The sequence below is a fragment of the Lampris incognitus genome, chromosome 20 (assembly GCF_029633865.1).
Source record: "Lampris incognitus isolate fLamInc1 chromosome 20, fLamInc1.hap2, whole genome shotgun sequence".
NCBI lineage: Eukaryota > Metazoa > Chordata > Actinopteri > Lampriformes > Lampridae > Lampris > Lampris incognitus.
Window position 1 is genome coordinate 9,687,984 of NC_079230.1, and position 26,591 is coordinate 9,714,574.

The 26,591-nt window shown below is 45.2% G+C and overlaps 1 protein-coding gene across 3 annotated transcripts in view; it reads left to right on the plus strand.

Moving 5' to 3' along the window:
* Positions 1 to 26,591, plus strand: part of mark2b (MAP/microtubule affinity-regulating kinase 2b) — an 83,460-nt gene that overhangs the window by 49,899 nt on the left and 6,970 nt on the right. For 2 of the 3 annotated variants that reach the window (XM_056300738.1, XM_056300739.1), the window contains exons 13-17: positions 123 to 174; positions 3,174 to 3,328; positions 7,076 to 7,170; positions 11,829 to 11,978; positions 24,522 to 24,791. In XM_056300738.1, coding sequence (XP_056156713.1) covers positions 123 to 174; positions 3,174 to 3,328; positions 7,076 to 7,170; positions 11,829 to 11,978; positions 24,522 to 24,791 — 722 coding nt within the window. Of the gene's footprint in view, positions 1 to 122; positions 175 to 3,173; positions 3,329 to 7,075; positions 7,171 to 11,828; positions 11,979 to 24,518; positions 24,792 to 26,591 lie in introns of all 3 variants that reach the window. The other variant, XM_056300740.1, reaches the window with a different exon arrangement.

Consider the following 26,591-nt stretch of genomic DNA (forward strand, 5'->3'; position numbering starts at 1 on the left):
TGTTTGTGAGTGAGAGAAAGTGTGTGCGTGCGCACATGTGTGTGTGTTCATAAGGGCTCTCAACTACATGTAAACCCACTGACCACGTCCACTGACTCATGTGTTTGTCTTACCTGTCTCAGGTACAGCGCAGTGTGTCGTCCAACCAGAAGCCCCGCAGAGCGAACGATCAGGGTGAGACTGCTGTGTGTTGGAATGGAGGGATGGAATTGGAAGGGCAAGAGAGAAGTGTGTGTGTGTGTGTGTGTGTGTGTGTAGTAGGGGTTGCATGACTTTAGGTTTTTCAAAGGCGACTGTTCTGTGATTAAAGTCGAGTTGACCTTGACTAATCGCTGATGGCAACAGACAGCTCACACACATCATTTACACGGAACAGAAACAAGTAGAAACAACAACAGCTTGCAACTCAGCTGCAGCAATGTACGCAACAGTACCTTATATGTGCTACAACTCCCATTTAAGTACAAAAAAAATAAAAACTGGAATGTAGGGAAAAATACTTGAGGAGGAAAACAAAATTTAGGCAAGATCTAGCCTGTAAGCCACCTCACAGTCATAGTCCTGTTCAGTCACAGTTTTTGCATTTTGATCCTGGCTGTCGTAGTGGTGTTTAAAAGCATTCCCCAGCATGTTGTAAGATGAGACTTCCTAGCCAGGTTAAAAAAATGCAGCAGGTCTGTGAAGCCTTTTCCATGCACTGCAGCTAAAGGTCCGATGTCTTTGACAACGAAATTCACCAGCAAATTGGTGATTTTGCAGCCGTCTTTTCTCTGCTACGGCAGGGCATTTGGTGAAGTCGCCAACTGACTGTTGTCGAGAGGCTGTGGACCGTTCCTCAGCAGCTAGTGTTAGCCGATACCTTTTCAGATGAGTGTGCATGGCACGGCACTTGTATTTTTGTTGTATTTCAAAACGGACTTGCATTTATTTTTGCAAGTGACAGTTGTACAGGTTTCATCTTTAGTGAAGTATTTCCACACACTTGATGTAGCGCTACCGCAGGGGCCGGCAACCTTTTGAATGTCCCGCGCCACTTTACAAAGTCTGAAAAATAAATAAATCACAGACCTGAGTGCCAGTTCATTTTCATAATGAGCATTTATCTATTTATTTATTTACTGCTGCTGCTTGTCTCCCCCGTCTAGATTCTGCATGTCAAAAGATGTACGCTCCACACACACACACATACACACACACACACACACACACTTGATTATTTGTGCAAATCTGTGAAAATTACTACGCGGGCACAAAAGAAAATTAATTCAATCTTCCCGATTTAGTTTGACTCTTGTTTGTCGCAATATCTGGTAACGACACCAAGACGTAGAGCATCATTTACATCCACAGTCTCATCAAGAGCGACGCTGAATACTGACGCATCTTTCAATGCAGGAGTTTGCTGGTGTCTTACATTTTCAGCCATGTCTAATGAGCCTCCCTACAGTTATCGCAGAAACGGGCATTTCTTTGGTCCTGTTGATGATCCGTGGCTTTGTTTGGTAACCCATCAAATATGGCCTGCGAACTGCTGAGGAAAAGCCTCCTTTATGTACTGTCTGTCAGAGAATGGCTTCACGTGTGAGGCAATGCACTGCGTGACTTCATAGCTGCCCCATGTAGCTTGGTTTTTGGCGGCACGTCGGGTTGTAAACACGCTGCTTTGCTTCCCATACTGGGCCGCTGCTCTTGTGATTGATTCAGCTTTATCAGCCGTATCGTTGAAGGTTTCCTCGTGCCTCGTTTCAAAATGGCGTTTTACACTTGAAGTTCGACACACAACATTTTCGCAGCTGAGAGTGCACACAGCTCGGTCCTTCAGCGAAATAAATCCAAATTCGTTTGTCCAAGATGGCTGAAAGAGGCAGCTATTAGACAATATTGCGTCTGCCATCGTCAGTTGTTCTTGACATAAAGCAAAAAAGGAATGTACGTAGTTAGCTATCCTACATGTTCACTGCCGCTGTAATGCTGCACTCATTGGCAGATGAGAGGGAGGAGTATGAAAGACCATGTCAGTTATCTGCCCTCTTGCTGTCAAAAACAATGGTGTATTTTGAGACTAATAATTTTAAATTAAATTGTTCATTTAGTTCACCATTTGGCTATATTTTATATTAAAATGTTTTTTATAAAAAAAATGTTGAAATGTTTTATTTTGAATTGCTGCGCGTGCCCGTGTTAATGGCCTCGCGTGCCACCATGGGCACGTGTTGCCAACCCCTGCACTACTGGTTTGCTGCGATGACCCGCCACCAGGCTTCTCTGAGGCGTACATGTTGTTAATGTCATCATAACGTAAGAAGCACTGGTCAACGTCAGGCTTAAAGCGTCATCACAGAGCAGTAGAGTCGACAGGTCCACTAGTCTGTGCGGCCCCCTGGTGTGTAGTGGGGGCTGGGGGCTTCCATGCTTGATTGGTAAGAAAGGAGTAGAGGTGAGGTCAGATGGTACTGAGACTGGCAGGTATAGGGAACCAATAGAGAGTGGAAGGGTGGATCTGGATGGATGGATGGATTACATTTATATAGTGCTTTATCCTAATTACTATGTGAATTAGCTGACCTATGCTTTACTTCATGGTGAAGGAACAAATAAACCAATTGAACGAAAAATGTCAGCACATACACATGCATAGGGTTGAGTCTTAAAGCAGCAGTCCTGCTCACCGTTGACCCTTGGACTGACAAGAACAACTATACAACAGTTTATTTAGTTTGTTTTGTGTGATTACACAGTGATGATTATTTGTGGTTCAGTTGTTTGTTTGTGTCCCAAGGAAGGTATGGGGAAAGAAGAGCGAAGGGGTGGAGAGAAACAGGCGAGAGACTGTTATTTGGGAGGAGTGAAAGTGGGGGTTGGTTGATGGGATTGAGACTTGTTTTTTCTGCAAAAGTGAGGAAGAGCAAAGATGACAACGTGGGTCAGACTAGAACAGAGTTGGAGGAGAAGGAAGGGGGGGATGGAGGAGGATGGTGCAATATAATACATCTAATGACTTCTTTCTCTCCACTTCTTTCTTCGTGTTTCTTTGTTTCTCTCCCCTCTCCTCCACTGTCTTAATTCCATCGGTCCTCCTTTCTCCTTTTCTGTATTTTATCTCTGTACCTTTCTTTTTTTTTTCTTTCCTGTGTCATCAATCTCTCTCTCCCTCCCTACTTCCTTTTGACTAGGCACCTCCTACTCTAAGAGGGGGGGTCAGGTCGACAACCGGAGCACAGCAGTGGAGGATTCTGGCAGGAAGGGTTCCTCGGGGAGCTCCACCACGAAGGTGCCGGCAAGCCCGCTGGTCTCTTCTGACCGCAAGAAGAGCGCTACACCCTCCACTGTAAGAAATTAAACATACACAGGCACACACACACACACACATCATTACATAAATACAGTAATGTTATATAAAATGTGAGTATTCAGCTGATGCCCTGGTTCAATCAAAATTATTATAATATTGTAATCTTAGGTTTATGAAAATGCAAAATCATATTTAAGCGTACTGTTTAAAACCTTGGTCGCCAACCCGTTGATCATGATCAACAGGTAGATATTTTATTTATTTTGAGGGGGATCCTCCCCCATTTGTATCTGGCCAATTACCCCACTCTTCCGAGCCATCCCGACCTCTGCGCCACCCCCTCTGCCGATCCGGGGAGGGCTGCAGACTACCACATGCCTCCTCTGACACATGTGGAGTCGCCAGCTGCTTTTCACCTGACAGTGAGGAGTTTCACCAGGGGGGACATAGCATGGACCGGTTGATCTTTTAAGACTTTCCCCGTTGCTCCTGAAAATAATAGAAAAATAAATACACACTTTATGCCTGGTTAATGTTCAGTTTTGCAAGTGCCTCTCTTTCTCTTGATCCAGCTGTTGTAGTTTTTCCAGCGTAGCAGGTGCTTTATTAAAGTGACCAATGAGGTAAGAGGAGAATATCGGGTCTGTTAACTGTCGCAAACGTCAATATATGGCATATAAAAGTTAGCTAGCATGGCGGATGTTCCTCGAAGGAAGGTGAAGACATGCAGTTTGTGTGTAAGGGTGTATGTATGTTGTGCCGCCAAAAATAAGCACTGTCTCGAAGAGGAATTCTGTAGTGGCACTAAAATACCAGCCTCCAGAAATTCAAGGGCAGATACCCATTAAAGAGCGCAATCCGTGCTAGGAAAGTTGACAAGCTGAATTGGGACTTGAAGGCCCAGCAGTTGCTTTTCACAAAACCTGCTGCTCAAAATAGGCCACTACTAAAGCGTCACGTTGTGTAAGTCACCTTTTGGTTAAACACAAGAAGCCTTTTACAGATGGCGATTTATTCCAAGAAGCAATGGCCGTTACTGCAGAGACCATTTTCAACGACTTCAAAAACAGACGACATCAGAAACACACTCCGTGGTGTACTGCTTGACCCTGCACCAGTGACAGGGAGGGTTGAGTCACTGTCAGAGGATGTGGATCGAGAAGTGTTAAAAGGATGTGTCACTCTGGGAATATTTTTCACTACAGTTTGATGAATCCTCAGATGTAGTGGACACAGCTCACCTTGTTGTATTTGTCAGAATGGCTTTCCAGGATTCTACAACAAAGCAGGACTTCCTCACTCCTTTACACTTAGAGGAGAGAACGAGAGGTGAGGATATTTACAATGAGTTTAAAAAATATGTTCGTGAAAATGACATCCCCATTCATAAACTGGTGGCAGTTGCCACCAATGGGGCCCCGGCAATGTGTGCTGGTTTTATAGCACTGTTCCGTTATGACTCATCAGCAGGGCTTGGTTGGGAAGGTCCTGGACTTTCCTCATGTAATGACACTGGTTGTCAAACTGATAAACTCAATTCGAGCAAAAGCACTTCAGCGCTGCCTATTCAAGACGTTATTGGATGAGCTCAACACCACTTACGGAGACCTACTTCTCCATGCTGATATCAGGTGGTTGAGTCGCAGCAAAGTGCCGCAGCGATTTGTTCACTTGGGCTTTTCTGTCTTGAAATAAATATTAAAGGAAAGGAAGATATAAAGGAAGATATTCGTGCCCATTGATATAGAACAGGTAGCGGCCAAATTCCAGCAAGTATTTCTTTCACCAAGTGGAATTAACAAGGAGATGGTTGATTTGCAAAACGACATAGAGCTGAAAGCCCGATCAAGGGACAGTGATTTTTTGGAACTTGTCAGCAAAGAGAAGTTTCCTCTCCTCACCGCATGTGCACTAAAAGTGAGTGCCTACTTTGGATCCACTTATCTCTGAAATGGTGTTTTCACAGATGAAAATAATGAAATCAAAGTAGAGGAGCCGCCTTACTGACAGGCACCTCACAGACTGTCTCAGACTGGTTGTCTGTAGTTATGAGCCAAACTACAAAGCACTCACAGACAGTGTTCAGTCACAGCCATCACACTGACTTCAGTGAATAACATGACTGCAACACATTTGCCTTCTGATGGCATTGTGAAAAGTGACGCTGCGACATAGAACTGCACTTAGCTTGATTGCACTGACTGAGAAATTTGTTAGCACACATTACAGTTCTACTTTCTAAAATGCTAATGGCAGTAACTTGCATGAAGTTTCAGTGGACAAGCACAACAGTGAACAACGGCACTTCATATGATCTGCTCACTGCAAGTGTGTTGATTTTTTTTTCCTTTGTTGTCTACTACAAACAAAGTAATTTCCCCACAGAAATGGAAAATAGGGGCATCTGGATGGCGTAGCGGTCTATTCCATTGCCTACTAACACGGGGATCTCAGGTTTGAGTCCCCGTGTTACCTGCGGCTTGGTCGAGCATCCCTGCAGACACAATTGGCCGTGTCCGCGGGTAGGAAGCCGGATGTGGGTATGTGTCCTGATCGCTGCACTAGCGCCTCCTCTGGTCGGTCAGGGCGCCTGTTCGGGGGGGAGGGAGAGCTGGGAGGAATAGCATGATCCTTCCACACGCTGTGTCCCCCTGGCAAAACTCCTCACTGTCAGGTGAAAAGAAGCGACTGGCGACTCCACACGTATCAGAGAAGGCGTGTGGTAGTCTGTAGCCCTCTCTGGATTGACAGGGGGGGTGGAGCAGCGACCGACCCAACCCTGGGGTCATCCCAGGTCGTCCTCTGTGTTGTGTTTGCATGTTCACCCCGTGTCTTTGGTGGGTTTTCTCCGGGTTCTCCGGTTTTCCCCACCCTCAAAAAGACATGGATGTTATGTTTAATACTCCTGTCTGTGCCCCTGACCAAGACGAACTGGAGTTGGCCCCCCGGGTGCTGCACAGCGGCTGCCCACTGCTCCTAGCTACACAGCGAGGATGAGTTACATGCAGAGCGTAATTTTCCCACGGGCATTAATATAGTATATCAAAATAAACTGAATAAATAAGTAGAAATAAACATGAATATTTGGCTATCTATTTGTTTAAGCATAGACTTGGGTAAAAAAAAAAAAAAAAGCATCATTTGGAACGAGTATAAAAAAAAATGAGGCAATATTGTCATCATTCCAGAAATATTGAGGACTGTTTACTGTTGACAGGAATAGAACAAGCAGCCCATAGTCATGTAGTGGGTTTCACTAACTTACCACACAGTTAAACACCATTTAACCAGCATTTTAGCTTTCCTTCCTCCATCATCCCTCATTTCTTACTATTCTCACCCTCTTCTCTGTAAAGGGGTTGTGTGTACTTTCTACTTGAGTACTGGCTTCTATTCTTCATGGATGTGAATAATCACAAAAAAACAAACAAACAAAACAGAATAGACAAAACCAGCAAATTCAAATGGGAAGGTAGCAGATACCCAGCAAGTTTGTCAGCATCTACATGCTTGAGGACTGCGAGCGAGAGCCAAGTCTTTGGGCGTCAAACAACAACAAAAGCAACTTAGCCGGCCTCTGGCTTCGGTTTTTCTCTCACCTCACTACCCTCTCATGTCTCTACAGTCCTTTCATCCCTGAAGCATTCTCCCTCTACCTTCTCTCTCTCTGTCATTCTATAATCTCTCTTTCACCCTACCATCTCTCTTTCTCTCTCTCTCTCTCTCCTTCACTCAACTATTTCTTCCTAACATCTTTCTTGCTTTCTCTCTGCGTCCCTCCAGAATAGTATCCTGTCTACGGGTACAGGTCGCAGCAGGAACTCTCCTATTACCGAGAGAGCCACGCTGGGACAGGGCGTCCAGAATGGCAAGGACAGGTACGTGAACACACATGCCCACACACTGTCACCATGCTGGAGTATGTAGAATGGCAAGGACAAGTAGACACTCCAGCACACGGTTGTCCACCACTGGCAACCAAAACGGTTATTTTGATTTAGTACCTCTCTCCGCTGGAAACACACACACACACACACACACACACACACATACACATACACACACACACACATACATACATACACACACACACACACACACACACACACACACACACACACACACACACACACACACACACACACACACCCTAGTTTGTGAATGAACTGGTTCCACAACCGGCTCAGTGACGGACTGCCTGAATCTCAGACCTTGGCTGCCACTCATCCAACCTCTGCCAGCTGGCCCAGGGAAGCCCACAGCTGTTCCCCAGGGTGGGGTGAGCCCTCTTGGGCAGGGAAATCGGCCTCTCCAGGGGATTTAGGCCAGATATCTAGTACAGTAGATCACAGATTGCCCGATGATAGGTTGATGGACATATGCCAGTCAGAGCTACGGGCATGTGCATACACAGGTATAGGTATACACACACACACACACACACACACACACACACACACACACACACACACACACACACACACACACACACATCACCCAATCCAAGATGGACATATGCCAATCAGCGCTATGGCACTAGCACAGGTACACAAATACACACACACACCGGAGACATCCAGATTGAGGTGCATTGACACTTGAGGCCACCGCATTCATTCTTACTACTTTGAAATTCCCCTCCTCCTCCTATATTCTTTTAAGGAAATTCTGTTCTTCCCTCTTATCCTGAAACTTGACTTTGGTTCTGTCCAAACCCTAGCCAAGCATGAGCTTAAAAATGCTAATATTTTTCAAACCGTAAATTGCAAGTTGCAGTATTTTTAAGCTGTATTCACACAGTTTAAACAGGGTTTAGGCACTAAATTGAAGAACACAAGTGGAGAGGAGTGTTTTGCTGGACCGTGCCGCCTATTAATAAACAAAACCCAAAAATACACTTGCAAGCCCAGCACCCAGTCAGTGTTTTTTCCCTCATAGGCACAGTTTGCATTCAATATTCGAGACTTCCCTTTCACTGGGACAACAGTCACCACATGTCTGTTTCACGTACACACAGTCTAGAGAGGCATGGACTTCTGTCTCCGCCTGCTGAAAAACACACGCACGCACATATTTACAGACAGATCAATTAGACACAGCGTTCTCCCTCACCCAGACGAGCCACTTCTGAGTCTGCCTGCTTGACAAACCAACGCTCAAACCACTCCCTGCTTGCCACACTGTATTTTTGATCCCGCCCTGGCCCACATTCACAGAGTTATTGAAAGGGTCACTTGGTCTGCCCGACCTAATCTGGACCAGTGCGATGCTGTCAGACGCTGTCAGCTTAACCATAAATGTTGAGGCCTTTCTTTCTTTTTCCTTCTGTGGCTGAAACACGTTCATTCCAAGGGTTTCGCTCGCTCTTCTTTCATCTATATTAGATTTGCTGGACGTGGGCCTTTTTCGCTCTGACTCAATCTATATACATACACTCACAAAACGCCATCTCAGCTGTGCATTGCGGCATATTTCCTGGGTCTGCGGCTGGCTCCTCCTCAGCTCCTCGCCAGCCTAAGCTTCTGTTGCTGATGGCGCATATCGCATACGCTCTCATACACTCACACTCACACAAATACACACATACAACTCATGCTTAAAACCCGCCATAAACTCATCTGCCTATTCATAAGCATTAACCATAATGCTAAACATTTTCTATGCTAGTATGTAGCATTTACCTCATTGTCAGTACTGCTTCATCACATGTCAGTCTCAGATGACCCCTTCGCTCCCTACAGAAATGAGGACTGATCCAAGTGAGCCAGATATGATACTGAGAAGAAGAAAAAAAAGAAAAAAGAAAAAGATCTGACATTTAAACTCCTGAGCCTCCCATCTCTTTTCAGGGCCAGCCCCTCTCTGAGATGGACTCATTCTTGTTTGATTTGGACAAGTGCTTATGGGCAGGCCATCTTTCTTTGGTCCATTATTTTGCCCGTTCCAGAGCGCTACGCTGGGACGACGGGGTCATCAAAGACACTGTAGCGTTTATAGTACTGTGGGATGTCTAGCTACTGTAGGCTTCTGCTAACTTAGCTGTGTCATCTGCTTTGATGTTGAAGTGTGATTTGGTCATCATTAATGCCTTGAAGTTTGGGCTTGTATACTTGTACCCTGACCCCCCCCCAACCCCCCTCTTTTCATCCTGCTCTTTCTATTTTCTGTCTTTTGTTTTTATGTCCTCTTGTATTGTCGTCTGTGCTCCTCTCTTGGTCTTAAGTCACCTTTCCTTTACTTTCCCCCCTTCTCTAGATCTTTATTTCTTTTCTTCTTTTTTCTCTCACTTTTTTCTTTCTTTCTTTGACTGCCTTTCCTTTGTTTGTCCTCTCCTCTCTCTCTTGCTCTCTCTCTAAGGAGATTAGGACAACTTGTGATGGAATATTAACTGTTGTTGGTGCTATATGGTCTACAGGCCCCTTTTTTAATAGGCTTACGGACACACACACACACACGCACACACACACAGATCTACTCATATACACACACAGAGGAATTCATAGGCACTATGTAAACACGCTAGACACATACAAGCACTACATATGTTCAAACCGCACACACGCGCGCGCAGTGTTACCCAGCCTTTACTGACCAATGAATGCTGTTATTTTTCCATCACTTGCCATGCAAATCTGAGTCTGAAAGTGTGTGTGCGTGTTTTCCTATCTCTCTCTCTCTGAGCTATGTGTGGCTTTTCAGTGTAATCAGCAGTCTGTTTGTTTGACCTCTACCAATGCCCCACTCATTCCCTGCCCCCTCTCTCTGTCTCTCTTTGCTCCCTTCAGTTCTTGCTCGCCCACTTCTCTCTCTCGCTCTCTTTCTCTCTCTTTCTCGCTCTCTCGCTCTCAGTCTTGCTTCTGTCTTTTCCTGTCTGTGTGCCTGCCTCTCTGGTACCACTCTCCGCAGTCTCTCACTGTGTTTAACATGCTTCCACATGTTCCACTTCTTCTGTGCGTGCGTGTGTGTGTGTGTGTGTGTGTTGATTAAGTCAAATTACAGCTATCAGTAATGAGCAGAGCGTAGCAGCAGCCCTCGCTAAATAAAAGTAGGTTCAGAAAACGCCGATTGGGTTTACACTTTGATTCAGCTCAATCCAACGTTCTTGATTCTAGTTGAAGTAATAACAAAGGACGGGACAACATTTTACATGTAGGCCCAGTGGTTACCGTCCAGCAATAAAAAGGTCACAGGTTCCACTAATGTACGCGTACAAGTTGGCGAGTGCATTTTACGTGACTGTAGATGAGAAAGTAAGCTAAACATGTAAAATATAAATAGAAACACTCTGTGCTTTGCCTTCCAAGCGTGGAATGCCCCCGTAGATAAAGACCAAAATCTCAGGGTGTTTCCTTAGGAAAGTAGCTAGGCACTATGGCAACGGCCTACGAGGGAGGCCACACAAGCCCCGTGGCAGATTTATGGCAGAATGAAGACAGAACGAGGGAAATGTGCCCTTGAGGACCACATCAATACGGCACTGAACTCCTGGAGGAGATTTGTGACGATGACTCCATAATCGGTACTCCTTTTTTAGGCAGCCCAAGCTGTTTTAGCAACACCAGGTTTTTGTATATTTTTCTCCAATATCTTGGCTGGATGGCGAGGCAGATTCGCTACACCCTAATAGACAAGGGGAAAACTTTGGGTTATATGTGGGGCATTTTGAGAGGGTGGCTGCTAAGCAAGCCTGGTAACTTGGCGTGGTCTCTGGTTTGTTTAATAAGTCCACCCTTCTCTCCAAAACCTCCTTGGCTGTCGGGACAATGAGCCAAAAAAAAACAGTGATTTTCCATTGTTGACTAAACTACCTTGTTGCATATATTTCACTTGACAAGATGGATATTTGGTAAAAGCGTTTGACGAAATCTGCATCATCTCCATGTTTAACAACACAAATATAACCCGCTAAAGCAGACCAACTGACTCTCCTCGTCCCAAAACTTCTGTAATGGCGTTAATATTCGTTCACTTTGTCCTACTAGTTGCTTTTTTTCCTCTCTCCTGTTCTCTGTACTTCCTCCTGCCCTTTATTTCCCCTCCTCCTCCTCTCTGCCCTTCCCTCCATCCCCCCTCCCCATCCCCCCTTCAATGTGTTTAATAAGTGCTGCTTCTAACCATACTCCACCTCAACCCCCCCCTGCCCACCTGCACCATACAAACCCCGCCCTGATCTTGTCCGTCCATCCGTCCGTCTGTCTGTCTGTCTGCATTTTGATTGTAAATATGGGTTTTTGTTTATGTGTGTGTCTGTCTTTGTCTCTGGGACTTGGTGTGTGGGTGTCTGTATCCATGTTTGACCATGTGTACTTGTTTTATTGTACTTGTGTGTGTCTGACTCCGGATGTCTGTGCAACGGCCTAACTGTGGTTGTGTGTATATTTGATTGTGTGTGTGTGTGGGTTTCATTGTGTGTCCGATTGCCACTGTTGTTGTCACATCTTGTCTCGTGTGTTTTTGTATATGTTGCCTGTTTGTGTGCGTGCATGTGTTTGTTGGGCGGGGTGCTACTCCTCCCTCCCCTCCCTTCCCCTCCCAGCCTAAACACTCCGGGCTCCCGTGCCTCCACCGCCTCGGCCGCTGCCGTCCTCTCCTCCTCCTCCTCCTCTTCCTCGCGTCCCCGACACCACAAGTCCCTGTCCTCCTCCAACCATCCATGCCCCTCTGACCTGCACGCACCACGGTCCAGGCAAGTCTCCCACACACGTGGATCACGTGCGCACACACAGACACATGCAAGCACACATCAGCACAGAGAAAAGGCCACATCCTTGCTCTCCGGTAAGTGTGCCCTCTGCTATATCACCACACACCTGACACACACGGGCAGATTCACCAGGAAGTCGAGGCACAGAATTACACACATACAAACACACACTCGCAAAGGAAGACACGTGTTGACGCTGGTTGGCACATGCAGTCCCTGGCATGCACACAGTCACTCAGTCACAAACATACTTCACTTATTGCCTTTTCAACGCACACTACTTTACCCAGGACATCGAATTTTAGAGAGAGGGAATAAGAGAGACCGAGACAAAGGGGAGTAAGAGACAGAGGAAAGATGAAGGAAGGATAGAGGGACACACACTGTGCTCTGAAAGCTTCCGCTCCGGTAAAATCTTTTAAAGGGGAAACGCCAGGTTTTTATGATCGAAAATAGTTTTTGATCCACTTGCTTACTAAGCGCGTGCACGTACACACGCACGCACACTGGGTGAACCTGCTACCAGTTAAATTGGTTATTCCTTACATTCTTATCTTATTCTTTTTTTTTCTTTTCTTTTTTTTTGCATAGTAATGGAAGCATTCACACCGGTGTTTCCCCCTGTTATTTTTGCTTACTTTGGTGGTGGGGCAAGGAACAATGCCATCTAGGTGGTCCGGGGGTGTCTTCTCCTAGGGAAGGGGGGGGGATCACTGAATGGCTGTTGAATGTGCTCTTTTTGTGACTTTTAGACAGGTATTTCACATATAAATCTATGTATGAATAAATAAAAATATAGCAAGCCCTAAAAAAATATAACGTACTAGTAGCCTATTGGAAAGTCTTTACTTAACTCATTGTCCTCATCTGCTGTCTTTGTCTTCCTTGGAAAATATTTAAACTAATCTGAAAAATATTTGAAGAATCGAAGTTTCACTAAACATTTATGCAACATCATCTTTGGGTTCTGGGTTGTGAGTACGTTGATGCACGTCAGCTGCCGCTTCTCTTGAAATTTTAAATCATATTCACTAGTTGGCATTGCTCTTTTTTGTGGACTCTACCATTTCATTCATACTAGCAAGGATGAGAACTGTGTTGACATCAGCGTCAGTATAATGATGGTCAGTCACATTACATTTTAATTCGCGGAGCTGTTTTTATGGACTAAGTTTATTCTGACCATGGATTGCTGATTTGTCCGAGTTCCGTCTGCTGAACGCTGTACCTTGGCAGCCAAATCCCAGCTACCAGATTAGCTTGGCTTGCTTCTAGCCTGGTGGCTAAGCTAAACAAATTGCCGCTGATGTACATTTCCAAACCATGGAACCTATACTATGAACCAGCATTAGCATACTGAAGCCTACACCTTACAGCTGATCCAGTACAACAGGTTACACGTCATCATCGCAGTGGGCTCCGATTTTGGAGTCCATGCAATACATCCAAAATGTCCTCACTCACCTCCCCATGTGGTTGTGAAAGCTGCATACGTCTCGGCTAGAAGATTGCAGAGCTGGAAGGGAGAATATCCGACCTCTATGAATTCTGAAGGGCAGAGAAGATAATGGACATTGCCGTGATTGGCTCTGCACAAGCTAATGGCACCTTGGCTGGAGAGATTGCCTCCACCACTCCCTACTGTGTGGCTGCTGCTGCTGCTGCTGCAGCGATCATACCTGATGATTCCTGAGTCCAGCTTGGGGAAAAACCTCAAAGCCCCATTCAGCTCCACTCCATCCCATGCTGACCTCTGGTCCATAGCTGCTAATTGCAAAAGGGTTGGGGTGCTTCTTCCTCATGTGCCCCCAACTCATGATATCCACTTGGAAAATAGATACAGCCCCCTCGACCCTCAGGACTCCCCCCTTGACTGCAAACTCCCATTCTCCATCATGAGTCGCACCGCTCACTGTCAACGCTGGCTCTCTCTCCGCTGTTCGCTGCAGCACCCCGGGGCCTTTCTCAGCCCCTTGCCCCCATCAAGGACCATAATCCCCCATGTGCGGCTCCCTCACCAAAGCCTCAAACTCCACCGCCAGCCCCACCTCCTATCACACTGGTCATTGGGGACTCAATTGTGAGAAACATCAAGAAAAGATCGGCCGTCAACTGCGGTTGACAGTTTGGAGAAAATACCCAACCTCTTAGCCAAACACCCCTGCACTGGTAATGTAATTGTCCATGCTGGCTGTAATGACTCTCCAGACAGACGACCGAAATATTAAAATGTGATTTTAGCAAACTTCTTGACTGTTTAAAAAACCAAACAAAAAAAAAAAACCTGCTGAGCAGATTTTTATCTCTAGTCCCATTCCACCGTTCAAGTGAGGCATTGGATGTTTCAGCTGGACCCTCAGCCTCCACACTTGGCTTCGGTTGGTCTGCCCAGCTCACAATGTGGTTTTTATTGACAATTTTAATCTTTGCTGGAATCATCCATCGTTCTTCCGGAAAGATGTCATCCATCCCAGCAGCCTAGGTGCATGCATTTTTACAAAAAACATATTTCGTTCTGTTTTTAACGCTCCCACACATTGTCTGGACCCGACACCAATCACTTCCAGTCCCTGGACACGTGTCTGTCTTTCACTACCTTCCCATCCACACTTACATTCACCAACACCCCCTGTGGCCGTGGGCTCGCAACTCCCTGTAGGCTTCCTCAACAAATTAACAGCAATAAAAGCAAAACTGCATTGTTACGTACTGCATACAAATCCTCAAATTGCGACCTCAGATTGAGTATGTCTCACTATACTGTGGTTCCTATTGTTGTTAATATTCCTGTACTCAGATCTGTTTAGTGGAACGTGCATGTACACAGAAAAAGGAATAATTTGATGAAGATTCGGACGGTCTCACCAGCTCAGACCGTAGAAAGTCAACCCGCTTAGAATGAAATTAAATGTCACCAAACATCTGGCCACGAGTTTTCCTCCTTTGAGGTGCTAACCTTTAAACTCGTTGGTTCACAACCCATCCTTGTGGTTTTAATGTACTGTGGATTTTTATCAGAGTTCTCTAATTTCTTATCTAGTCTTGTGATAAATTCCGACATGGTTGTTCTCTGTGGTGATTTTAACATTCACATTGATGACCCATCCAATACTCTTGCTTGTGACTCCTAGGCGTCTGGTGGCATGGCGGTCTTTTCCGTTGCCTACCAACACGGGGATCGCTGGTTCGATTCCCCGTGTTACTTCCGGGTTGATCGGGCATCCCTGCAGACACAATTGGCCATGTCTGTGGGTAGGGAGCTGATGTGGTTATGTGTCCTAGTTGCTGCACTAGCGCCTCCTGTGGTCAGTCGGTGCACCTGTTCAGGGGGGAGGGGGAACTGGGGGGAATAGTGTGATCCTGCAACGCGCTACGTCCCCCTGGAGAAACTCCTCACTGTCAGGTGAAAAGAAGCAGCTGGCAACTCCACATGTATCGGAGGAGGCATGTGGTAGTCTGCAGCCCTCTCTGGATCAGAGGGGGTGGAGCAGCAACCGGGATGGCTCAGAAGAGTGGGGTAATAATTGGCCAGGTACAATTGGGGAGAAAAATGGACCCCCCCCCCCAAAAAAAAAACATGTGTGTGTATATATATATATATATATATACAATTATGGACTCCTTCAACCTTGTACAACATGTTTGGCCAAACACATAACCGTGGTCATACCCTTGATTTAATTTTCACCCTTGGCATGAATGTGTCTTGGAGTGTCTGGACATAACAATCTCTGACCACAAATGCACAATTTTTACCCGTGAATTACAGTCTGCTTTTTATGTCCCACCCCATACCATGTGCACATCTGTTCTCAATGACCAAAGTTTTGTGCACTTTTTAGCCACGACACTACTGAATTTCTGAAAACTCCCGACCTCAATGTCCTAGTTGATCGCTTTAATTATCTATGCTCTTCAACTACAGACAGAGTCGCTTCTCTCAAAAACAGTTAGAGCAAAGTGTAAATTGCAACCTTGGAGCAACTGAAAGCACTCGTAGCTGTAAAAGATAGTGTAGGAAGGCTGAGTGGAGGTTGAAGACAACTGTTTTTCAGGTCCACGTCATGCCTTTAATAGAGCGTCTACTTCGTTATAATATAATGGGGAAAGACGCAAGAATGCGCTACTTCTGAAATCTCATATCAGAAAATCAGCTTAATCCCAGGTTTTATTCAAGACTATCGATCAACTAGTAAATCCAGACCCCCCAAATGTTCCTGTTGAATGTGATGCTGACTGTAAAAATATTTTTAACTTACTTTACAGTTGAGTCTATCAGGGTCATTATCCTTTTATCATGCTTTTATCACGTAGGGATCATCGCCAGAGTTCGACCTATGTTAAGTTTTAAAGATACAGAAACTGTTTTACATGCTTTTATCTTATCACGCCTGGATTACTGTAACAGCCTTTTTACATGCTTAAATAGAAAAACTGTAGACCACCTTCAGGCGGTACTGAGCTCAGTTGCCAGGGTTTTAGCCAGAGTAAACCGGTCTGAACACATCATCCTGGTTTTAGCCTCTTTACATTGGCTTCCGGTACGTTTTAGAATTGATTTGAATGTTCTTTTGATTACTTGTAAGGCACTAAATGGTCTGACTCCTCAGTATATCTCAGATCTTTTATCCCCGTACGTCCCAGCTTGCACTTTGAGATCCTCAGGCAGGGGCTTCTCCAGACTTTTGGCTGATGACTAAGGGGTCAGAGCTTTTGAAATAAGAGCCCCGAGGCTCTGGAACACTCTGCCCGAGGAAATACTGCAGGCCGAGTCAGTGAGGCTGTTTACACCTGGCATTAACATGCGTCTTTGGTGATCCGATCACAAGTGGACAGCCCCAAGTACAAGTGTGAATGCCTCCTCAATGCGTCTTGAGATCCGATTGCTCAGGCCATGTTCGAAGGTGGCCTGGGACGCATTTGTCCACATCACGTTTGACGTGCAAACGTACATGTGTCCCAGGCCACATTAAAGGACCACCTAGTCAACTGACGTCTGTGTAGGCTGCGTAGGCAGAAGACGTCAGTTGACTAGGCGGTCACCAAAGCCTCACCTGGGTTTAGTTTAGTTCTTTTTTTTGTTGTTTACTTTGTCTGTAATTTCTGACACACGTCAGACCCATAACTGGAAGAGCCCCTGCCCACTTGCACAAATTCAACTCCAACTCCAAGTTCAAGTTCATTCATCCACTGCAGTGCAGAGCCTGACCCTCTCAAACCCGCTGAAGTAATTAAATAATCTGAGCCTGAACTGATGTGATCGGGTCGAGCCTGACGGGGTTCGGGTTGAGAATTATATACTCTAGTCTTCAGACATTTACATTTTCCCCACATAATGAGTTAAGAATGAGTTTCAACTTGTGCTGTGTATTTTGAGCACAAAATGAAAGAAGGCAAACTAAGAAGAAAGACAGAAAAACAAAGAGGGCAAACCTGACGCCCCCAATTCCCTCAGTTAAATGCCCTCATCAGATTATTTGTCTCTGTTTGGTACGACATGCATCTGCTGCATCCATACCATTGTAATAATGTGAAACTATTTACCCGCAATAGACTATTTCTTGGAAATATATCAGGTCAGGGGTCTGAAGGCTTTCAGACTACTCTACATCATCATCATCATAATGCTTATTTACTCAGCACTTTGTAAAAACCTGTGGTGCTGCACAACAAAGTGGAATGGAAATAAAAGAACAGAAGTGCAGTAATGGGATGATTTATTTCTTTAAGAGCACTTCGTATTTTATATGACAACATAATTTTGTAGAATAATTGACAGTAATAACTTACAGATGTGAACTAAGTCGTACTAATTGACGGCACATTAAAATGAGGAGTGAGCAAGGATGTTTCATTTCGTTAAATCCCTGTTGCTTTGACTCCTCTCTCCTCGTGTTTCCATACTACGTGTTTATTTATGTGATTGTGATACGTTTATGCCGCGGGGAGGGTTTGAGATGAAGGCAGACACGGTTTTAGGCAGTTAACACAGGCTTTATTCAATAATGTCTAGAATTGGTTCACTTGCACGGGCCGGTGCGCTCTGGTGCTGAAGTAATTTCCTCACCCTCTCCTTTCAGAGCGCGTGGCTCCCCTTTTCTCCGTCTCCCTTCAGGCCTGTGTTTCGACCAGGACCCGATTTCACTGCAGTATATAAGCACAGGTTGTTAGTTTGACACACATGATGCTGATCACTAATCAGCCTCCCTATCGTGTCAATTCTCCCATGTGCCACGCCCCCTCTCTCCGCTTGCAGCCGAGCTAAGCCACGCCCCCTACCACAGAGCTGTATGTGCTTATTTGCATATAGAGTGGGGAAGTGAGATCTGATCACAAGTGGTCACTCGAGACGCATGTGGAGACGCATTCTAATGCCAGGTATGACCTGACGTACTCGGAGCTGTCCACTTGTGATCGGATCACCTGAGACGCATGTTAATACCAGGTGTAAACAGCTTCAGGGGGCTCTTTGAAATCTAAGCTTAAAATATACTTTTATCACACTGCCTTCCCTGATTTCATCTGGTTCTAGTTTTTATTTTGATTTGCCACTTTTAATTTTTAATGTGGTTCGTTTAGTACTTTTATTCTTTGATTGTTGTGTTTTTATGTTTCTATGTTGTTTTATGTGTTCTTTGTTTGCTATGTGAAGCATTCTGTAACTTCGTTTTTATGAGTGCTTTATGATCATCGTCATCATCACTTCCGTAACCTATGGCGGTCGTAGGAGCACAGCTGATGCCTCAGTAAGTCTCTTCCACTGTTTATGGTGATTGAGTCTGGTTGAGTCATCATTGTGTTTCAGTAGGGGGAGTACCTGGTGGTCCCTATCCCCTCTCCAGGTATGGATGGCCGTGGGTTCACAGAGGAACTCATCCGCCCTTTGACAGGTTTTGTTTTTAGGCCTGCTGGGTGTCCACACACCCTCCTCACAACCAACCCAAGGGTTGAAGTGGGGGTGTCGGTTTAGTCGCTGACGACTCGACGGTTGCAGTTTAGCGTCGTACCCAGGACCAGGCGCATAATGAATAAAGATATTATCAATACAGAAGATAAGGCAACAACGTTGGTTTGTCAGATTCTTTAACCTTTTTTTTTTCTTCAGTCAACATCAACCACCATTAATCAGTGTTCATTATAAACAGCAGTTTGTCAGAATTGCTGTGACTTTTTCTGTCAGAAATTTGATTATTTATTTTTTTTAAGCAAATTTCTTTTCCCTGCTAGCGTTCTGTGCTCTGGTGTTTTAAATCAGCTCTGAACACTCCAGTCTTTGTTCAGGTTGCGTTTTTTGTATTGTCCCCACGTGAAATCAATTCATTCGACTTTTAGTTCCGCTACATATTTCCCCCCCAATCGCTTGCTTGTATGAAATTGTCCCCAGTGTGGCGAGATGGCCCGAGAACCTCTGACCAAAATTAAAAATCATTCTGAAAATATTTTGCTATGGGCGGTCATATTCCTACCACGGTGGCTCATATTCTTACTGTGGCGGCCCGCCACCATAGAATTTATAGAGGGGAAACAGTTGCTCTCACTCTCGCTTTCACACACACATACAGAAGAGCTTAGCTTGTTTTGAATGGGAAGGATTATTGAGAATATTGCCTACATTTTCATTTTAGATTTTTTTTTTTTTTTGTATCTAACCCGTTTGTTTACTTATTAACTGAAATATCAAGCCGGAGAACATCTAAATGTAGTCTACATTTGAAACTCCACCTTCTCCGGTCTTCGGAGGTCGTTGCTGTTGCAGTTGTCTGCAGGAACTGTATAAAGATTCGGCAACACAGGCTCACTAGTCAGAAATCAACAGCCGGGTTACGGCATTGTAAAACACAGCGGCCAAACTCTGTCGATCATCTAAGCGTCTGATTAGCCTGACTTTGACACACCTCACTCCAGCTGGCCGACAAGCCAACTTTCTTTCTGCGATTGTTCCAACAGCTCGAGCTGGAGAACGAGACAAACAGGTTTTTCCTATCTGTCCCACAGACCGCAGCTTCCCTCGAACCCATTCCGTTTCCTTTCCAGACACGGAAGCAGGGTAAAGAGTGGTGCGGATGTGCTGGTATGGGGTTTGAGACCGGGCCAGCAGGGTTAACGTGTAGTGTCAGTGGCAGAGGTTTTTTTTTTTCTAAACGCACCACTGTTTCTGATTCAAGCTGCTTCACAATTCATTCTGGGATATTTTTTTAACAAGGTTATTAATGTTTTTATTTTTTTATTTTTGATTAAATGAATGTTTTTAAAGATATGCATTCCATATAGTGTACATTTGCAGAGTTTTACATTCCCCTTCCCCCTTTTCTCCCCAATTACCCCTCCATTCTGAGCCATCCCAGTCTCTGCTCCACCCCCTCTGCCTATCCGGGAGGGCTGCAGACTACCACATGCCTCCTCCGATACATGTGGAGTCGCCAGCCGCTTCTTGTCACCTGACAGTGAGGAGTTTCACCAGGGGGATGTAGCACATGGGAGGATCATGCTATTCCCCCAGAGGAGGCGCTAGTGCAGTGACCAGGACATATATCCACATCCGGCTTCCCACCCACAGACACGGCCAATTGTGTCTGTAGGGACACCCGACCAAGCCAGAGGTAACACGGGGATTCGAACCAGCGATCCCCGTGTTGGTAGGCAACAGAATAGACCACTACACTACCTGGGCGCTCAAGTTTTGCAGTTTGACAGTATTTGACATTGTTGTTCTTAAGAAAGAAAAGGTTTCAGTCACAATAAATGAGAACTAAGCCTGTAACAGCCTTGTGAAGTTACACAAATGTGCCTCCATGGGTTCGCTCAAATGAATTAAACTGGATAAGGGGGCACCCTGGTGGCTCACCTGGTAGAGCGTGTACCACATAAGGCTGAGTCCTTACCGCAGCGGCCTGGGTTTGAATCCAGCCCGGGCCCTTTGCTGCATGTCATCCCCTCTCTCTCCCCTGCCTTTCCTGTCTCTCTTGACTATCACTGTTCAAATAAAGTAGAAAATGCCGAAAAAAAATCTTAAAAAAAAAAAAGAAGCTGGATCAATGTGACATGAAATCATAGCCTACATTATGTTAAAAAGTACTTTCAAGGAATCGGATAAAAACACAGAAGTAACGTTGTTATTGGATATTATTTAATACATTTTATGAACATTATTAGTGACATGGTAATATCTTGTATGCCCTGTACAATACACATAATCATGTTTGACCAATGTCTTACGGTTATGTCTGTGTTGGCTGGCTGACTGGGTTTTGTCTGTAAGGCAAACTAAACTATTATCCAACTGCTTAAATTAAAGCTGCAATCCTGAAGATAGTCCTTGTTTAGTTTACTGACACCTATAGGAATACGTGGTAATTGCAGTCTCGTTTGAGCACTGAATCCCAGAGAGCCATTTGAAATGAAGTGGTCACTGGCGCCATTAATCCTCCTCCGCCAACAAAACAACATGGTTCAGTCCAGCTTTTACCTGTTGTTTTGTAGTACGTGTTGTAGAAGTTGCTTAATTTTTATTTATTTTTTCGACCAAGCCGGAGGTAACGCGGGAATTCGGACCGGCGATCCCTGTGTTGGTAGGCAACGGCATAGACCGCTACGCTACCCGGATGCCCCTGTAAAGTTGCTTCATGAGTTTGTCTACCATATGTGCTTGTTAGCCAAGATAAAGGCTGCCTCTTCTGACTTGCCACACTACCTGTTGGCTCTTCAGGATTTTGCTCCTGAGCTGAAGACAAAACGTTATAGACTGTACCCTTTTTCCCAAAAAAAAGCCCAACCCAGAAGTAAACTTAAAATGAACAACTGCAAAAATGTTCATGGTCTGGATATCAGTGGGTTAGGCATCAACTTGAATGAGTCAGCGATAGAAATGATGGAAAAGGGCTTGTGTGCTTGTAAATCTGCAGGATTGTAACTTTAAGGAAATGTGCAATTCCACGTTTGAGCTTGAATTTAAGTCTTGAATGACCTCTAATTGCCTCATGTTTGCCCTCAAAGGTTTTTAAGTGTTCATGGCTTTCGATTACTGTGTGAAATGCATGCTAGTTATGCTAATACAGGGTCCTCTGAAAGACTGGGAAAGCCTTGTTTTCATCTGTCTACTACGCTGTTCTGTATCAAGATTTTATGAATGAATCGATGAGTGAATACCCTGAGTGAAATAGCTCAATGGCCATCTGTGTGATCTCTGTTGGCTTGCTGTGTGTATTTGCCTTCTCAGACTTGCTGTGCGTTGTTTTGTTCTGTTCTGTTGGCATGCACTGCTTCTTGTTGTAAGTTTCTGTCAGTTTTGTGAGCCATCTTGACATGTGGAGTTTTTATTTTTTCTCTGCCAGTCATTTTTCACAGTATGGGCTCGGGGGGGGGGGGGTCTGTTCGTCCCCTAGCTTCTTTTGGGGGGGGGGTTTCATGAGCATTCCTCGTTTATTAAATTGACACTGTTAGTTAAAAAGCTAGCCTGTGAGATGTAATACATCCATCCGTTATCCAAACCGCTTATCCTGCTCTCAGGGTCGTGGGGATGCTGGAGCCTATCCCAGCAGTCATTGGGCGGCAGGCGGGGAGACACGCTGGACAGGCCGCCAGGCCATCACATGGCCTGCAATACAATTTTGTTTTAATGTCGTCATATTGATGGCGTAAATGCTGCAACATTTTCCCCGTGTTGTGACAGTTGATCACGGAGCAGAAGGAAAAATAAAACGTTATCGATCAGAAAATTTCAAATGGCAAGGTGCGCCTTTGGCTCCAAATGGTTTTGTCTGCCATATGTCTAAGTCTTGTTCTGTTGCATGCACCATTCAGCGGTGAGCTTGGGCTGTTAAGAGCGTGGTTGGGAACGCTGGACAGAAGGTACTTCCCCAACACATGGACTGTACCCTCAGTAAGGAATAGGCCCCTCTTCCCGTCATGTAGCCTGTGTCCTCAAGCCCTGTCTGATTTATAACCCTGTTCCCAAAATAAATAAATAAATAATAATACAAAAAAATTTATTTTATTTTTTACAAGAAAAAACAAAAACTCCCCACTTTTTGAGTACCATTCCCCTGGGAAACATAAGCCAGCCTGCTCCAAAAGAGTAGTTACAATGTAAAGGTAATGTTACTACATTACTGTATGTGTACATGTGTCTGTTTGTTTTCGCCCTCAGTCGTTTTCTATGGCAACGATTTGTCTCAGCAGTCTGTTGTTATTTACTCAAGTCTAACAAGACAGGCTAGTAAGGCTGTTTACAAGTTTGTGCCCACTATACCTTCCTGGATAATCCATAGCTGGTTGCAGGACTAAAGTTAAAATTGGCCCTTGTTGCATCCAGGACCACCTCCACACAATTAGTGCATTCCCTCCCAGTAGCCAGCCATGTTCAATGTTAACGCATGCACTCATTTCATCGTCTACCTGATCCAGCCTTTCTCTCCTTGTATCTGTAGCCATAGTGTGTGTGTGTGTGTGTGTGTGTGTGTGTGTGTGTGTGTGTGTGTGTGTGTGTGTGTGTGTGTGTGTGTGTGTGTGTATGTGTATACACGCATGAAAGTAGAGGATATAATTGACTTAATTATCACGCGTAAGAGTGAACACTTCAACTGAAAAGCCTCCCTGTTCTTTTTTTCATTAATGTGTTGATTGGCCACGTCTCTGTGTGTGTGTGTGTGTGTGTGTGTGTGTGTGTGTGTGTGTGTGTGTAACATATATCCCTGTATTTAGACTCTAGGTGTGTGTACTTGTGTCTGTGTGTTGATCTGAGTGTGTATTAATTTGTTTGTGCTCTTGCCTATTCTAGTTTGTTGGTTATATTTGTGGCTTCAAGCCATTTAAGTGCTGGTCTATTTATTTCGGGTACTGGCACAGGATTCACACACACACACGCACACAATAAAAGTTAACTTTTATTTCAGTGTCAACTCAACTGATTGTGTGTGTGTGTGTGTCTGTGTGTGTGTGTGTGTGTGTGTGTATAAAAGAGTTTTTTGATGCTTTGCGAAGTGGCCAAGACATGATAATAGGATGACTTGTGTGTGTTTGACAGAGAGAGAGAGTGAGGGAGATGGACCTGGCCTGGCCCCAAATAAACTTGGATAGCTTCAGGAATGATAAAAAACCATCAAGGGCCAGCAGGCGCGCACACCTACACACCGTTTTTGCCCCACACATGACTTAGAATAGGGGCACCTGCAGTTTTACATGCATTTTTTGTTTTTATCTAACCATTTCTCTAATATTTTCCCTCTCTCCTCTTTCAAATCCCTCTTCCCGTTTCTTTACCTCCATTTTCTGTTCCTCCATCACACCATTCCCTACTATCAACCACTTTCTTTATCTACCTCATCTACTTTTTTCCCTTCTCTTCTGACATCCCACCTTGTTCTTCCCCTTGATCCCTTTAACCACATGTCTTTCTCCTTCCCCATTGCTTTTCAAAAACCTCACTTTCTCACCCCCCCCCCCCCGTTCCTCTGTCATCTCTTCACTTCAATCATTTGTCATCTTTTCCTTCCTCTCCATATTACTGTCTCCCCCTTGCCCCAGCAGTGCCCCAACCCAACGGGCACCAGGTGCCTCACCGTCGGCCCACAACATCAGCAGCAGTGCCGGCGTGACGGACCGCACCAACTTCTCCCGGGGCGTGGGGATCCGCAGCACCTTCCACGCGGGCCAGCAGCGGGGGGCCCGGGACCAGCAGGGCTCCGCCTACCCCGGCGGGCCTGCCTCCCCGTCACTGTCGCACGGCAACAGTCAGGCCCGGCGGACGCACGGCGCCACGGGGATCTTCAGCAAGTTCACCTCCAAGTTCGTACGCAGGTGAGTAGTGGAGGATGAGAAGGCAAGGAGAAAGAATAATGGCTGGATAAGTGCACAGAGGGAGGGTGGCAGGGTAGAGCAAGAGGAGGGCCAGAATAAACAATGAGTATAAGAAGAGCCTGGGAGGCCAGAAAGGCGCCGATGGAATGAGAGCCGACAGAAGGAGGGTGGTAGTACAGGAAGGTGATGGCGTGTGGGAGACATCAGTGAGTTGACCTCAGAAGTCGTGTGCAGGATATGTAGTTTGGGAAGAGACGGGGATATGACTCAGGAGTGAGTAGAAATGAACAGGATTAGCTCAGGATTAGCTCAGTAACTTCGCTGTGAATGATAAGTCAGTGGTTCCAGGAAACAACCTTACAGTATATCTGTAAAGCACTATGCTAGATAGGGAAGGAAATTGTGACTGGCACAAAGATTTTATTACCCAAGCAACCCCTAAAAAATCTAGCTCTTCTGGCTTGTAGTGAGGTTTGTCTGTAACAGGAGCATTATATTCTGAGTACATTAACTTAGTCTTTCTAAGTCATTTGACAATCTTTGTCCTTTCTGTACTTGTCAAGTTTTATTGTCGACCAAGTAAAGTTTGCACATACGCGGAGTATGACTTGGTGTTACTCTCACATCAGTAACACAAGGGACATAACATGATACTGTAGAGAGATAGGGAGATTTGGGAAGCTTGTGTCCATGTCATATCCGTTTCTCAGGGTATTCCTTTCCATCGGCCAGTCTTACCCATGATGTTAACTTCACCAAAACCTTTTCCATCTGTGTCTCTGGCGAGAGTTGCCAGAAAATGGAAAGGAAGGGATTCGGAGCCGTGCACCCTGTAATCTTGTTTAGCTGAGGAGCAATTTTGGTTTTGGTTCCCCGTCCAGCACAGTTCTGGTCCCACTCTTTGTTCTATTGCAGGTCGCTGCAGTAAATATTCTCTTGCATGGATGACGCAATTACATTAAAGCAACGCTTTATTATTTTGGTAGCGGCGGCAGTGTCGCTGTAATTATCCGCCATAGCTGAGTAAATATAGAGGAGATAAAAGGTACAGTGGCTACCAGTTGTGGAGGAAGAGGGGTGGCGGAAGAGCCTGACTGATGCAACAGTGGGGCGATATCAATTAAGATGGAGCCTTTAAAATAATCTGCATCGGCGTCTGTCCTGTCGCGGCGTGGGGGGTCGCCACACTATCATGTGACCATGTTGCACTGCTGGAGGATAAAAAGAGGATTTCTTCATTGGAGGATGTATTTAATGGTGAGAAGTAAGGAGTAACCTTTCTATTAAAGTGGATTCAGTAGAACGGAGTAAGTGGAAAGGTGATTTGGAGTAAAGGTTAGATATAATACTACTTGATGCACTTAGAAAATTATGTGTAATCAGATATTTATCAGAAATCCTCGTGTCAGATATTCTCCACCACCACAGGAAGTCCAAGAGAGAGCAAGAGCAGGGAGCGTCATGGGGATATTGCCTCTGTCCTTGTTTACCAGGGGGGAGGAGAGGGAGTTGGGGTATGGGTGGGGTTGGTCAGGGGCTGGGAAGGACAGAGTAGAGGAGTGCAACAGCTGGAGCTGGGAGAGAGCAGAACAGGAAGTGGTTATTTAGAGGTAGAAGAAGTAGGGTTGGGGTTTGTTAATAAGAAAAAAACCAAGGGGGTGTATACATGCACATGTGTGTACACACACACACACACACAGACTGCAGGTAAAGTTGTGATTTGGTCATCAGGTGTGCGTCCCTGTGATGTCACTACCTCTGAGTCATCGGCCAGCCCTGCAGGCTGACGGTGAATGTCAA